Source organism: Branchiostoma lanceolatum, chromosome 10 (genome assembly GCF_035083965.1).
Source record: "Branchiostoma lanceolatum isolate klBraLanc5 chromosome 10, klBraLanc5.hap2, whole genome shotgun sequence".
Classification (NCBI taxonomy): Eukaryota; Metazoa; Chordata; class Leptocardii; order Amphioxiformes; family Branchiostomatidae; genus Branchiostoma; species Branchiostoma lanceolatum.
The window spans coordinates 14,033,021-14,048,686 of record NC_089731.1 but is presented as its reverse complement, the minus strand read 5'-3'; the positions used below and the strand labels follow the sequence as shown (position 1 = coordinate 14,048,686).

Genomic DNA, 15,666 nt, shown 5'->3' with positions numbered 1-15,666 from the left:
GGAACCTGACTTTGGTTGGGGAGGTAAAAGGTGTGGATGGAGGGAGATGGGCTCTGTCTTCCATAGACGCAGTGGATAATAACCCACTGTCCCTACCACCTCAAAAAAGATATGTGACCTTTACCTTAATTATTAATTCATTCATATTCACAGCACCAAATTTCACAACTCCGTGAAAATCAAGAGTTTGCAGTATCTTTGAGTTTATACTTGAAACAATAGAAGGAACACAATGGAAGACATGATCGCAGTGTGATAAGTGAAAAGAGGTCACCACAAGAAAACAGAAATGTAAAAATCTGTTGTTTCTGTAATTTCTATAAATACAACGCAGTTTTGCTGAAAATATATTCTGCACAGACTTTTTATGCATTTACCTGCTGCCTTTGCATTTCCTTTTGTCTCTCCATTTCTTTTTGGCGCTCGATCTCGCGTGCTCTCTCGATCTCCCTCTGCCGTTCGATCTCCTCTCGTTTCCTACGTTCCTCCTCCTCCCGTTTTCTTCTCTCTTCCTCCTCCTTCTGTCTGCGAACGGCCTCTTGTCTCTGCAGTTAAGAAAGGAAACTCAAGACATTCAACTTGTGCTGTACGATTACAAACTTCACTTCTGCTGGGGAGCCTTAGAAAGTCTGTAATTCTGTGAGGGGAAAGTAATTAGCACAACAAGAGCCTGATACAATCTGCTGAACATCATTGTGACAAGCTCTAAGTGCTTACCCTTAAAGGCAACCAATTGAAAGCAATATTAGGGTCCAAAAAATGGAAATAGAAAAAAGCTGAAATCTTTATGGTAGTGACATTCACTAAAAACCGTTTAGCACATTTGCGTAATATTCTTCATACTTTGAGCATTTCAAAACCACGCAAAAACGTGCCATATGATGATCACCTCAGTTTCGCAAGCCTACAATTTTTTTTTTCATCATGGACATCGCTATACATTGTGATAGTGTTGTTTGAACTAATCTTGTATAGTAGTGACGAAATAAGTTGACTTTCAAAATCCGATTTTCGGGCCCTAAAATCGCTTGGGTTTCCTTTAACAACCTGACATGACATGGGTGTAGCCATGTATCCTGGCTCTCAAGTACAACACTATTGGACCCTAGCCAAACCACACTTCCAATTCTCCAAGTATCCCATTACACCACTTCCACCTGATATGCTGCCACTCTTGCAATATTCACTTGACTGCGGGTGCACACCAAGACAAACACACCAACTGAGTACAAAATCTCTGTTTTTACGGAGGTAAAATGCACATGCTTTTGAACATTAGGCCATGTTGATTTGATTATATGGATGACATCCTCTGGGAACACCAAAACTGATGCGAGCGTGCGAATAAAAAACGTTTAGCAAAAAAAAAGTGCCTTCATTATGAAATCTACGTGGTCAGGAAGGTTGAACAAATGACTTAACACAAAGAGTATGGCATATCAAAATATAGGTTCTTCTTTTTTGTTCTTTCAAAACTTTTTTCGACTTTGGAAATGATTTTGGCATTCTACAACATAAGTATCGTTTTCCAATATTTCGTTTGCAATTCATGGCATATATTTGATCATTTTGCAGCTAATATGTATGATAAACAGTATGGTGGAAAACTTTTATTTTATTTTTGGAATCGGACAAAAATTGATGCATGCGCGGATGTCATCCATATAATCAAATCAACATGGCCTTATGTAAAAACTCAGTCTTCACCAGCTGTACATTTTCCAGACAACATCTTGAACTATTTGTCGTCTCTGACCTGTAGTTCCAGCTCCTGCTGCCTCCTGAGTTCGTCTGTCTTCCTTCTCTCCTCTTCCTCCCGTCTCCGCCGACTGTCATCCTCCTTTTCTTTCTGCAGGCGTAGCTCAGCTTCTCTGCGATCCTTCTCCTCCTGCATTATGTCAAATAAAAGGTTTAATTTTGTTATTTTACTATCTCCAATACATATCCCTACATAGCGTCTTTTCTGAAGATGTGGCGTGAGTGTTACTATCTCCAATACATATCCCTACATAGCGTCTTTTCTGAAGATGTGGCGTGAGTGTTACTATCTCCAATACATATCCCTACATAGCGTCTTTTCTGAAGATGTGGCGTGAGTGTTACTATCTCCAATACATATCCCTACATAGCGTCTTTTCTGAAGATGTGGCGTGAGTGTTACTATCTCCAATACATATCCCTACATAGCGTCTTTTCTGAAGATGTGGCGTGAGTGTTACTATCTCCAATACATATCCCTACATAGCGTCTTTTCTGAAGATGTGGCCTGAGTGTTACTATCTCCAATACATATCCCTACATAGCGTCTTTTCTGAAGATGTGGCGTGAGTGTTACTATCTCCAATACATATCCCTACATAGCGTCTTTTCTGAAGATGTGGCGTGAGTGTTACTATCTCCAATACATATCCCTACATAGCGTCTTTTCTGAAGATGTGGCGTGAGTGTTACTATCTCCAATACATATCCCTACATAGCGTCTTTTCTGAAGATGTGGCCTGAGTGTTACTATCTCCAATACATATCCCTACATAGCGTCTTTTCTGAAGATGTGGCGTGAGTGTTACTATCTCCAATACATATCCCTACATAGCGTCTTTTCTGAAAATGTGGCGTGAGTGTTACTATCTCCAATACATATCCATACATAGCGTCTTTTCTGAAGATGTGGCGTGACTGTGCACAGTTGGCTTGAGGTTGTCCTTACTATTTACCTACATAGCCTTTGTACCTTTTCATCAAACTCTCATTGTCTCAATTGTCATCATTTTAGAGTGCTATTTGGGACTTGCAAGATGTTATAGCAAGGAAGACTATGAATTACGCATTGGGAGAGGACATTTCAGCAAGAACGATTGAACTGGCCAAAGTCCACTTGTGACTGGACTGTTCCTAACCAATCAGATTCAAAGACTGACAGTGAGTACTTGGTAAGGTGTGATTGGCACCTTCCTAACCAATCAGAATCAAAGAATGACAATCTGAAAATCTAATGTATGATTGGCCCGTTTCTAACCAATCAAAATCAAAGAATGACAAATCAGTAGTTCAAAATGAGTGATTGGTCTGTTCCTAACCAATCATAATCAAAGAATGCTAATCAGTAGCTAGCACTGAGTGATAGGCCTGTTCCGAGAATCAAACAATGAAAGTGAGTAGTTGCTTATGTACGATTGGCTTGTTCCTAACCAATCAGAATCAGTTGGTAATGTCTGATTGGCCCATTCCTAACCAATAAGAATCAAAGAATGACATTCGCCAAAAAGCAATTACTCAAACAACTGGATATGATTTTGGAATGACATTGATCAGCAGTTGGTGTTGTGTGATTGGCCCATTCCTAACCTAATTCCTAATTACATTCTAATGTACAAAAACAACCCACCTTCTCCCTCTCCATTCTCTGTATGTCGTCCATGGAGGAAGCTGAGGAGGATTTGGGCGGCTCCAGGTCCCACACGCTGCCGCCCTCCATCCAGGCGCCGGCCGGGGCGTTGGGCTGGCCCCAGATGGCCGTGCCCTTGTCTGGGGACGACGGACGACCCCGCTGGGGCTGGGGCTGAGGCGTGGGGTTGGGCTGAGGCGGGAGTTCCGCTGTGGGTGATCTGTTACCATACAAGAAGCGAGAAACTGTCAGTGTCATGAAAGCTTCATTCGTGGCTAAATACAATCTTTCTCAAGGTCAAAAAAACAAAACAGGAAAGCGGCCAGGGGGCCCAAAATCTAATCATTTCTTTGATAGATCAAGATCTAACCACTCCGCTGTGGGTGATCTGTTATCATTCAATAAGCGAGAGAAAGTGTCAGCATCGTGAAAGCTTCATTCTTGGCGAAATACAATCTTTCTCAAGGCCAAAAAAACAAAACAGGAAAAGCGGCCAAGATCCATCAAGATCCAACCACACAATTAAGTTTCATGACAATCCTTCCATATCTTCTTGAGTTATGCAGTTCAACGTCAAACACTACTACTCCATTACAAAGGGTAAAAAGACAACATTATAACATTCTTGAAAACGTAATAAAATAATTGACAATAAATAGAAGTCTAACTGCTTTGGAATGCTGTCTTCATTTTACATTGTAAGGTTTGAGAACGTATAGAAATGGAGCGGTGTTTCCTCGGAATGAATTGTGACTGACCTGTCCTGGGAAGACTGCTGTTTTCTCTGGTGCTGCAGCATCTGCTGCTGTAGCTGCTGGTACTGCTGCTGCAGTTGTGTCTGCTGCTGCTTGAACAGGGTCTGCAGGAAAATCAACAATACCCATCAATCAATCAATCAATCTATCAATCGATAAACCAAGGTGGTCTTGTGGTTTGGGTTGACTTCGAATCTAAATTTTCTGGGTTTGAATCCCTTGCAGGCCCAACTGAACTGACTGGGAAAGGTACTTTACACCTATTTCTTCACTCGACTGAAGATGAATACCTGGCTTTGTTTAGGGATGTCCTCTCGGATGGGACATAAAGCTCTAAGTCCCCTGTTTTAGGAGAGCCACACTACAATTACATTAAAGATTAAAGAACCCACTACATTTTTAGAAAAGAGTAGGGGGACTTCTCGGTGTAAATGGACCAAATCTTTCTCAGTCTGGTTTCATGAAAGTTGTAAAAAACTGGTGTCTAAAGGCAGTTTTTGGGTTATGCGAAACAAACAAACAAACAAACAAACAGACAAAGCATTGTGCAGAACCGTACCTGTAACTGCTGCTGCTGTTGCTGCAGGGCGACCATCTGCCTCTGCACATGCTGCTGGAGCCCGATGTTCCCCATGGTCTCCGGCTGCTTCAACTGCTGCTGCAGCTGCTGAGACTGGGCCCTGGGGAAACACAACCCTTACTGTCAGGTGCTATTCAGTAGTTACAATAGCAGAACTTCGATATAGTCCTGGCAAAAGGACTGTGAGTTATCAATACAAAATCTGGTGTAACACAACACTTACTGTCAGGGCATTTTCAGTTGTCAACAGGCAATAAGGGTTTGAAAATAACAACAGGATTCACAGCTCCAGAGTTATAAAGCCAGGCTTTAAAATTTGTTTTGAGGAAAACATTAACTATGAACTTGAAAGTTCATTTGAGTTGGTAGAAGTCATTCTGTATCAAAGTTTAAACTGCAATTTCCAACACAAGAAATTGGACTTATCCAAACTCAACTTGGATACAGTTAATACCGGTAACTTGAAAAGATACTGGGGATTTGGAAAACCTGAGGTACATTCTTTATGACCGAGAAAGTTATGACAGAATCAAAGATAACACAATTTCATTTAATTCACGAGAACCAAACCTAACTACTATCATCAACAAATCCTGTCATAAATCCTAAAATAAGTTAGCTGAATCTTCCACCAGTGATCACCAATCAAGTGTTTAACCAACCTGATGAAGCCAGTCTGCTGCATGTACAGCATCTGCTGCTGCATGAGCTGCTGCTGCAGGTACTGCTGTTTCATCATGTGCTGTTCCAGGACAGACGCGTCGATGGCCGGAGAGCCGGCCGCCGCCACGGTCGCGGCGGACGAGGGGTTGGTCGACGTCGGCGCTGTGGAGGAGGCTGAGCTCGCTGCAGGATTGTTCTGTGGTACAGAAAAACGATATGATGAATTGTTTAAGGATGTATGAGAAATACATTTGGGTTCTTGACTTGGAATCTTAAGGTTCTGGGTTCAAATCCCTAGCAGGTCTCAATGTTGTGTCCTAAATAATTGGGAAAGACACTTAACACTTATTTCCGATACGGATACAGACTTTAAACCAATTTCCTCACTCGACCCAGGTTAAAATGAGTACCTAGCTTTGGTTAGTGACGTCCCTCGGATTGGACGTTTAGCCAGAAGTCTCATGTTTGAGGAGAGCCACATTTCAAGCATGTTTAAGATCCCACAACACTTTTACTAGTTTAAGAAAAGCTGTCCATCCCAGCGTGAGTGGATCAAACCTTACAATCCAGTCTTATACAGGTTGTACTTACTGTACAAAACTATTGGGTTTTGCTAAAAGGCTGTTTACCGGTTATGCGAAACAAACAAACAAAAAAAGTATAAAGTAGCTATAGAGTGGATTCCTTCCTCAACTGACATCTTTTGCACTGCAGTCATCGCCCAGTAAGACATTTGGAGCCGCATAATTCCCATTTAGAACTTTTATTCAGTCTGTCATGATCAGTTTCGCCGTGTTGGCTTCCTCAGGTGTACAGACTAAATGACACAAGTTCATGAAGTTCTCATTTTCATACCTTTCCAGTGCATACTGCCCTGGTAACATGATACCCTGGTAACTTGATATCTTCAAGCTAACCGACATCTTTCGCATCTTCCGAAAATAATTTCATCAGGTTGGTAGAACATAGAATCAAACGTCAGCAGGTGAGATTACCTGGTTGTGTAAAAAAGAATCTCCTATATCCTATCTTTCACACCGAAAAAAAAAAAGTGCAGGGAGACTGTTTTTCCACCTACCAACAAGGGTGGTGGGGTAGGTCCGGGCATGAAAGGCACTCTTCCCCATCTCTTGATGAGTTCTCCTAGCGGCTGGAACCGCTCGTCGCACGCACGCCGCACGAGGAGCGTCATGGTGAAGTAGCCCGCGGTGAACCACTCCGCCATCTCCTGTGAGCTGAAGGGACCTGCAGGGGGGAAAGTGGACCCTCTCAACAAAATGGTACAATCCCAAACTTTGTAGGTAAAGTTATACTTTCGCAGGGTGCGAAATACCTGGTTGCACGTTGCACAGTGCAACAAGATTTCGGTTGGTGCAAGTTAATTCCAAACCCAGGTAGCGCAGTGTGCAACCTTATATTTTGAGCCAAAGATCTCAATCGGAGCCCTGGAAGCTCACAAAAACAAAAACACAGTGTCACTCTCATAAAATTTGGTAAATCTTCAATTGAAATAAAGAAATCAATACTTTTTCGTTTTAAACCATCCAAAACCCTTCATAGATCGTGGAATTTGAGCTGAAAAAGACAAAAACACACTGCCCTCGGCTAAACAAGATGTTGTTAGGTCAATGGGAACAAAATACTATCTAATTTATATTTTGAAATATTAGTAGTATTATACGCTACATACGAGCTTAATTTGAAGAAATCGGTGAATGTTGCTGGAGCAACCTGAAATTTGGATGTGCAACCTAGCATTTGCCCTAGGTTGCAACATGGGCAACCTGGCTCAAAAAAGTATTTTGCACCCTGACTTTCGTCTGTATTTTTGTACCAGCAAAAGCTGCCTTGGCTGACCCAGTGTAATGACATGTCTCATTGTGAATAAATACAAAAATACAAATACAAACAACATGCTTTCGTTGTTAATGTAGAATACAACACGGTGTATTCCGTATCACCTGAGGTACCAGCCTTCGGCCGTTGGATGATTCGGGCTGAGACCAAGGGTGATGCAGAATACACCGTGTTTTATTTCATTTATGTCATAGTCACCCGAAAAATACACATTTTAATGCCAAATGCACCAGACGTTGAGAGAACTTTGTGTCTTCCAACAAAAAATTGTTGCAATATTGATTCTAATGTCCGAATCTGAATTTTCGACACAGTGCAACTGGCGCACGCATTCTGTGTTTGTGAATCATTCGATGGAAGCCCATGCAATGCGACTTTGAGTCCCGGGTAATACGGTAAAAATCCCCATTGATATTGAGATTTGTAACAAATTTTCAACATGATAACGTTATTTTGCACATTTCTAGCATTGGCATTCAAGTCGCATTCATATGCTCTATGTACAGTGCAATTCGGCAGATTCAACTTATGATGAAGAAAAATATATAAATTCAGTGACTTTATTTTCAACATTTAGATCAGTCAGATTCTACAGTATGTACCTTTAAGCCCTAATGTTTCACGCAAATATGATCTATACAAATCTTATAAGAAGCTTAACACTTTTCCTAGTTAACTTCGTATCGGTTTGTTTTGAGCGGCCTACCCTGTATTTCTCCTTGCGGGTCCTTGTAAAACCATTTGTTCGCAGTCTCCTGTGTCATGGGTAGGCCCTTTGGTTGACTAGAAGTATCTTCTAACTTTTCATCGTCTTCTGCTGTCATTGTTGCTACAAGGCTCTCTGCAGCCTGAAAGAAAGAAAGTCAAATTGTAAAAAGTCCATTGTGATGGTGACAGTGAGTTGATCTCCCCTTGTGTACTGTAAATACAGAAATATTCTCAGAGGTTTCATCTTCGCGGTTTTCGCGGTGGCCGTTTCACCGCCAACTTAAAACCACCGTGAACATTTTTGTCCAATACCGTAGCAGTATGTGACTAGAGCGTCGGTTCCCACAAACTTAAAACCACAGCGAACACTCAATTTTCGCCTTAGCGTGAAATAAAAACCATGCAAACTTAAACGCATTTACAGTATTCAGGGCTCGAAATACAATTCAGCAATTTGCAAGCAATTTGTAAGTAAAAAATAATAGGAACTTGCAATTTTGCAAGTTAATACCGGTGGATCATGTAAGCACATACCCAGTGCACAGTTGCACCGCGCAAAATAGTGACAAAGTGACTAGAGGAGAAATTAGTCTCTGACTACTAAACAATAAAGGCTACATATTAAGCTACTCTATATTTAGATGTTAAGTCTTCTAAAAATGCTATAAAAGTTGCTTTGTCAGACTGAGTATGTATATTTTGTATGTACATTTGTGAAGAAAAAGCAGTTATACATGCTGACTATAATATTGCAAGTTAATTTTTTCAAATTGTAAGTAAGACTTTGGCCAACTTGCAATTTTGCAAGTAACCCCCAAAAAGTATTTCGAGCTCTGTGTATTGCCGTGTCTTGGGCACTGATGTATTGTGCATTGAAGTGTCTTGTATATTGACGTCTTGGCCATTGATGTCTTGGGCATTGATGTCTTGTGCACTGACGTCTTGGCCATTGACGTCTTGGCCATTGACGTCTTGTGCATCAACGTCTTGTGCATTGATGTCTAACTTAAGGAGAAAATATGTTTTTTTCTGTCCTCATTATGTAACCCCTTACATTGATATGGCCTTCCGGTTTACCTAACAATTTACTGGGGAAGAACAACTCAAGTGTCTATTAGTCCGCACTCTCGGTGAGCCGACGTCGTCTCAAGCTATTTCAGTCTTATTACTGTAATTGCAACCCTGAAGTAGTCTTTGGTTGTGAAAATTGAGTGGGAAAAAAACAACCGTTTGTTCAAATGGTCCTCAATAGCAGCTGGTGTGTTACGCCGAAGGGCGGTTATACAGGCGATACAGATACAGACTTGAGCTTTCTTTGAGCACTAATATTTATTCATGTAACCTGTAGCCTTTAAATGGCCTCCGGGCCTTCTCACATGGTAAAAGAATTGATTGAAGATAGTGCTAAACATGGGACCGGAACTGGAGTTGTTAAAACGTTTGGTTCAGGTAAAAAACACATCTAAATGTCGGGAATCAGTTCCGGACTTGCAAGAAATCTCTGGCCTATATTTTCCTTTTATTCTTTATCATCTAAAATCTTCCATATGTCGTGAAATATGCCCTGGAAAATAACAAAAGATATTGCTGTTTTTGTGTTTACTACTGACTTTCTATGTTGTATGTATTATGATTTTGTATGTATATCTTTCAAATTGCATGTAAAATTTAAGCCAACATAAAATTTTACATGTAACCCCAAAAAATATCTCTAGCACAAATATGCCATGAGTTCAGGTTGTGACTTATAATGCTCGTTCTCAATTAAATGTACACATTTTGTAATCTCCGTTACCGATCGAAATAAGATGTTCCTGGCATTAGGATATGCCACATATAAGATGTCAAACTGTAGTTTTTACCGTATTTCTTCTAATAAAGGACGCACTTTTTTGACATTTCAACCTTCAAGATGAGGCTTCAGGTCAAAGCCAAAGTCGGGGTGCGCACTTTATTTAGGTTTTCTCTCGAGAAAAGTCGCGACGTAAGTCAGGAAGTCACCGATTATTACCCCAGCAGGCTAGCCCCACCACTTCGCCGACACGCAACGATAATTTATGCATGTTCTGTTCTTATTCATGTTCTTATGTTTACAAGATAACGATGCTACATCATACGTATATTTTTGAAAAGGTATTCTAGATATAAAAATAATTGATTTAGCGATATTAAATATCAAATTATGAGACACCAAATAACGCTGGGTGTTTTCAACCGCGCGACTATTTCAGTGTGTCGGGCCGGCCATAATTTCGTACCCCACGCCGCTTGTACTACGCCGCTTGCGACGTCAATAATTTTCTAACCACCCACACGGCTGCAAATATGGGCACATCGTGCGTATCTGTAGATATTATTTATCAAAACCGTAATAGCTAGAATCTGAAATGTTCCAGAGTTCGCTTCAGCGGGAGTTTTGTTTTTGTTTTGACGGATAAAACGCGAAAACCCACGCCGCTCTCGGCACACTTCCGGGTTCATTGATCGCTAAAATTACGCAAAAGCCACCATCAATCCGCAAATAAATGTATGCTTTCCCGAAAACATCTTTTGGTTTTGCATTTTCTTCACCATAATGTTGCTATGTAGTCGATAAAACCGCGTTTTTATTGCGTTTTCAAGTGTAACATTTCAGACAAAGAAAAAACTTCGACCGCGATTCTGCTGCCCCATGATGCACTTCGTCTGCAAAATTCCCGCCTTTAGCTGCAGCAGTAACCAATCAGAGACGCGTAATGCGATCATGTGATGAGGATTACGTAACACCCGAAATGCATCTTGGGGCAGCAGATTTTTTAAACAATGGCGGCGGGCGATCGGCGAAATGAAATGATTTGTCAATGCAACGCTGTATTTTGCGGCATAAATGCCGAGAGACGAACTTTTATTTTATCTCAAAATGCGTTTTACACGTTTGTCTTTGACTAGCCCGGTAGAAATCAAGCGGATCGTCGTCAGGTCCTTCAATATCAAGGAAGTTGGTCAGATATCCTGGCGCGAGGTTCTCAGCGTGACGTTTAAACTTTAAAACTTTTTACTCAAAATTTGAGCGGAGTAGAGGGCTAAGTGTTGACCCCAAATAATGGTAATGTTTTCCCGAAAATTCCTTGAAAATGGAACGATTAAGAAAGACACCAGGACTTCATAGCGTGCCGAATACCGGGACGTGGTCACATCTTGGAGACACGCGCCGAGCGACGGCGGCAGATCGGGGGTGCGCACTTTATTAAGGTTTTTCTGTGAAGTATCTCAGCTGGCGTGATTGGGGTTGCGGTGAAGCCCAAATCGGGGGTGCGCACCTTATTTGGGGTGCGTCCTTTATTAGAAGAAATACGGTATTACGACTTTAACCTTTTCTAGCTTTTAAAAAACGGCAGTTGCGTACCTTATATGTGGCATATCTTAATGTCAGGAACGTCTTACTTCTAACGGAAACGGAGATTACAAAATGTGTACATTTAAATAAATCTGAACCTGAATCCAGACCTGAACCTAAACCTGAGTTTAGGTACACAGCACTAATTAAAGAAAAGTGAAACGATCTCTCACCTTTTCTATCTGAATGTCTAGAGCCTCGTCGTCTACTACTGGTGCAGTATTGCTTGTAGGGACTGTGGCACCTGCCACCGAATTGACAAGATTCTCCGTCACACTCACCATCACCTGGGCCACGGACACGCAAACATTAGCTCAGGAAAGGACAGATGTTGACAACTAACCAAGAGTTATTCTTACTGAGCGTGAATTGAAAAGTGTTCTTCCCAAAAACTGTTCTTCCCAAGAACGGGTTCATTGGCACTTGTTGTCATCTAATACCACATTCCAAGAGCCTCCTTACTAGGTCGTCTTAGACCAAGATTCAATTCACGTTAATAATTAAAAGTATTTGGCAATTTGGTCGGGAAGGTTGAACAACTCTCAACACAGAGATTTTATATGGTATTCCGTATTAGAGATTCATTTTTTAGTTCTTTCAAAACTTCTTTGACTTTGACATTCTAGGACATTATAACTCTCTTTCTGAAATATTTTTTTGCAATTCACAGCATGTATTTTCTCATTATGCAGCTGCTTTTTACTATTTACAGTAGGTCCATGGCCGAAAACTTTCAATTTGGAAACAGACTAAAATTAATGCGCACATAGATGTCATCCATATAATCAACATGGCCTAAATGTGAATAACGGAATTTCTTTTTTAAATATTGAGGGATGAAAACATCGACTGACCTGTGAGTTAGCTGCCTGAGATGAAGGGGGTTTAGAAGTCATTGCACTTTCCTGAGTCCTGGGGGGTGGCTGAGAAGGGGGTCTGGGGGAGGGTTGGGAGGGGGGACGGGGGGATTGGCTATTTACAACAAGGGGAGGGGCGGACATGGGCATCTCGCGAGGAGGGGGGGAGGGCTCCTTGGAGGGCATGGGGATGGGTTCTGGAATAGGCTTGCTCTCTGGAGGTGGCTGCCTGGCAGAGACAGAGGGTGCCGTCTGGGGCTTTGGCTCTTCTGATGGAGAATAAACAAATCAGGGATTGTTTATTGTAAAAGTAAGTAGTTGACTGTAGTAGAAACTAGTCGAAGTCCTTAATAGCTCTTTATTTGTACCATTATACCAATGTATTATGTACTTACAATAAGCCTTTGGTCATGTACTTGCAATAAACATATCATCATTGTACGCAAATCAATTGTTTGTCATTTATTTGAACATAAAAGAAACAATTTCATTTGGTTTCAACTGGGAAAAAGGTCATGCAAGGGAGACGAGAAACCTCTAAGATTTTTCGAAGGTTTTTCCCCAACTGAGATTATTTACCTATGATCATAACAATACTGTTAATTATATATATAACATACATAATAAGATCAAACAAAAGAAAAATCAAATTTTTTTAGATGTACATTGAACAAAATTAGGAAAACCAACGGACTAGCTAACCAATGAAATATGAATAGTTTATATCTTCAAATATTGGGGCTTTTCTGATGGACAGTGAACAAATCAGTGATTTTAAACACTTTTGGAATCAGACAATTTCCATAAAAAAACAGGCATCTGTATACTGTAAGTCTTACATATTTTTGCAATGGTTTTATGTTCGTGATTTTCATGGTAACTTATCCACCCAAAATCATCACACCACAAATGTTTGTTCCATAATGCCCACCGCAATATATAAACACATACAATATTGTTCAATCTCTCTTTCATTGTTTGGGATACAAGTGAAATCTTGAAAAGCTCACCTGGTCTAGATGTTTCCATGGGTTTTCTACCGCTGTCCTCCAATTCTTCCTCTTCCTCTTGTGGTGGCTCCTTTGATTGATCTACAGACTGAAGAAAACATTGGTTGTACATTAGATTTATCCAATACACTGTAAATGCATTAAGGTTTGCACGGTTTTCATTTGCGGTAGGGAGAAAATGGAGTGTTCGTGGTGGTTTTATGCTTGCGATTGAAACAGCGCTACAGTCATACTCATAGGTGGGAAAAAAGTTTCACTGTGGTTTCAAGTTCACGCTAAAGAGTTCACCGCGAACATAAAACCACCGCAAACATTTCTACATTTACAGTAGTTCATCTGTTAAAAAGCGATTAGTCTATCTGACAAATACAATGATGGAATGTAACCTTCTCTATATGTTAACAAACTTCTTTGGCTTCTCTGTAACAGTGCAAGGAGGAGGGGGGCATGTTCAGTATTAACAATTCCCAACCTCTGTGACCATTTCGAACAATTTGAGTTTACATCAAATCATGACAGAAAGTAGTCTCTACCTCCTGGTTTTCCTCATCAAGTTTGGCAGCAAGTTCCTCTTCAGCCTCTTCTTCTATTGGTTCTGGCTCCTTGTCTCCCTTCTGCAATGTAAATCAGGTTAAATGTGTGGACCAATCACATGCCTCCATCCCCAATATGTGGACCAATCACAAGCCTCCATCCCAAATGTGTTGATGAAGAAGAAAGCCAAGCATCAATGGATAGCCAATGATGCACACTTTTACTAGTTGCAGGACTCCTAGGAGTGATGGGGTTTCAACTTCTGAACAATGTCAGTGTCAGTTTGAATTGGCCATATGATAATTACATCTGCCAATTAAAAATCATGACCATAGCATGTCTAGAACATGAGATATCAATCCCAGAAGTTCCGCTGCAGTACCATAGCAAGCCATTAGGGGGCCCAAAATCTAGGCATTTTGAGGTCTCAAGAAGACCCACCCACATACCAAAGGTGAAGACAATCCATCCAGGCATTCTCGAGTTATACTGTTTACAGACGGACACACACACACACACACAAACGCTGGCAAAAATATATCCTTCTCGGCGAAGGTAATTACCTTAAGGGATACGAAGGCTCCGGACGAGTCAAACGTCCCCACGCCGTCCGATTCAATACTGTCGTCCATGCACCAATCGGGAAGATCCTCTTTATCGTCCGCCCAGTCGCCGCTGTGCGAACGCTGGCGGCCCCCGCTGAAGTGCCGCTCGCGGCCAGACCGGAAATCGAAGTCGAAGTGCCGTTCTCTCTCCCCGCGCCCGTTGAAGTCTCGCCAACCGGCGCTTCTTGGTCCACCTATGAAATCACCAGGAGGCTTAGCTACCCCTTGAACAATATAAGCATTTTGTGATTTTACATACAAGTTATGTGTATTAATGATATAACTATATGAGACCAAAGGGCTCTACCTAGAAATGTTACAGCAGGGTAGTACTGTAGATGGTGAAACGCAACCAGAAACAAGGAAACTTTGAGTTAGATGGACCTGAACTGGACTTGTAAAGACGTTTAAGTTCAAGTAAAAAAAAAAATCTCTGGCTTATATTCTCCTTTTTGTTTTAAACCATTTTAATTAAAATGCTTCTGTAGATCATGAAAATTTGGCTGAAAAAAAGACGAAAACATTACTGTTTTTGTGTTAATTTCTGAGTTTTTCTTTTACTACTAACTGTACATAATTTTGCATGTAAATTTTTCAAATTGCATATAAAATTTGTGCCAACATGCAATTTTGCATGTAACCGTAAAAAGTATTTCTAGCACACATATGCCATGAGTTCAGGTTCCAACCTAAACTGGAATCTCTGGACCTGAACCTGAGTTTAGGTACACAGCACTAGTTCTCTAAGTGGTCTTCTTTGGACAGTTTTGACGGTACCTACCAGGGCTCATCTGTTTCCATCTTTCCGATCCTCTGTGTCCCGCCGATCGCCAACCGCCCTCGTCGTCCTCCTCCTCTCGCTCTCGTTCGAGAGCGCGGTCGCGATCTCTGGCCCGCCAGTTGTCACTATTTGATCCCCTACTGAATTCGAATTTCCGTGGCGAGGGCGGACCCCCTTCCTCAAATGACCGACCAACTGTAGAAAACATGTCAAGCTCTGTATCAGAGGGAGGACGGGCGAAAGGACAAGAGGAGAGGAAAACAAACAAACAAACAAACAAAAAGTTTTAGGCGACACATGTACATGTATGAACCATTGGAAAATTGAAACATAAATTGCGGCAAAAAATGCTTATGATCAATCAATGAGATAGGTTTAAAAGAATAAAAGCAATTGAAAATATCTATATCTATATATGAAATCAACTTTCATACCAGTCATGCAAACTGATAATAAATGTAGTTGGATACAGTATGCCATAAATGCCGTTATGAACAAATTTGATAATCAATTATCAGAAGATTGACATTAACATGGCTATACTAAGCTTCCCAG

General features: G+C 41.1%; 1 protein-coding gene across 9 annotated transcripts in view; it reads right to left on the bottom strand.

Annotated features, from left to right (window-relative positions):
- LOC136442837 (GRB10-interacting GYF protein 2-like) overlaps positions 1-15,666 on the bottom strand; it is a 38,335-nt gene that overhangs the window by 13,384 nt on the left and 9,285 nt on the right. For 6 of the 9 annotated variants that reach the window (XM_066439795.1, XM_066439798.1, XM_066439801.1 and 3 more), the window contains exons 7-20: positions 15,112-15,327; positions 14,289-14,554; positions 13,725-13,805; positions 13,192-13,279; positions 12,179-12,450; positions 11,498-11,611; positions 7,947-8,088; positions 6,462-6,628; positions 5,383-5,579; positions 4,700-4,820; positions 4,144-4,244; positions 3,386-3,605; positions 1,757-1,888; positions 378-545 (exon numbers count right to left, since the gene is read on the bottom strand). In XM_066439795.1, coding sequence (XP_066295892.1) covers positions 378-545; positions 1,757-1,888; positions 3,386-3,605; positions 4,144-4,244; positions 4,700-4,820; positions 5,383-5,579; positions 6,462-6,628; positions 7,947-8,088; positions 11,498-11,611; positions 12,179-12,450; positions 13,192-13,279; positions 13,725-13,805; positions 14,289-14,554; positions 15,112-15,327 — 2,285 coding nt within the window. The remainder of the gene's footprint in view (positions 1-377; positions 546-1,756; positions 1,889-3,385; positions 3,606-4,143; positions 4,245-4,699; positions 4,821-5,382; positions 5,580-6,461; positions 6,629-7,946; positions 8,089-11,497; positions 11,612-12,178; positions 12,451-13,191; positions 13,280-13,724; positions 13,806-14,288; positions 14,555-15,111; positions 15,328-15,666) is intronic. The other 3 variants (XM_066439797.1, XM_066439802.1, XM_066439800.1) reach the window with 2 other exon arrangements.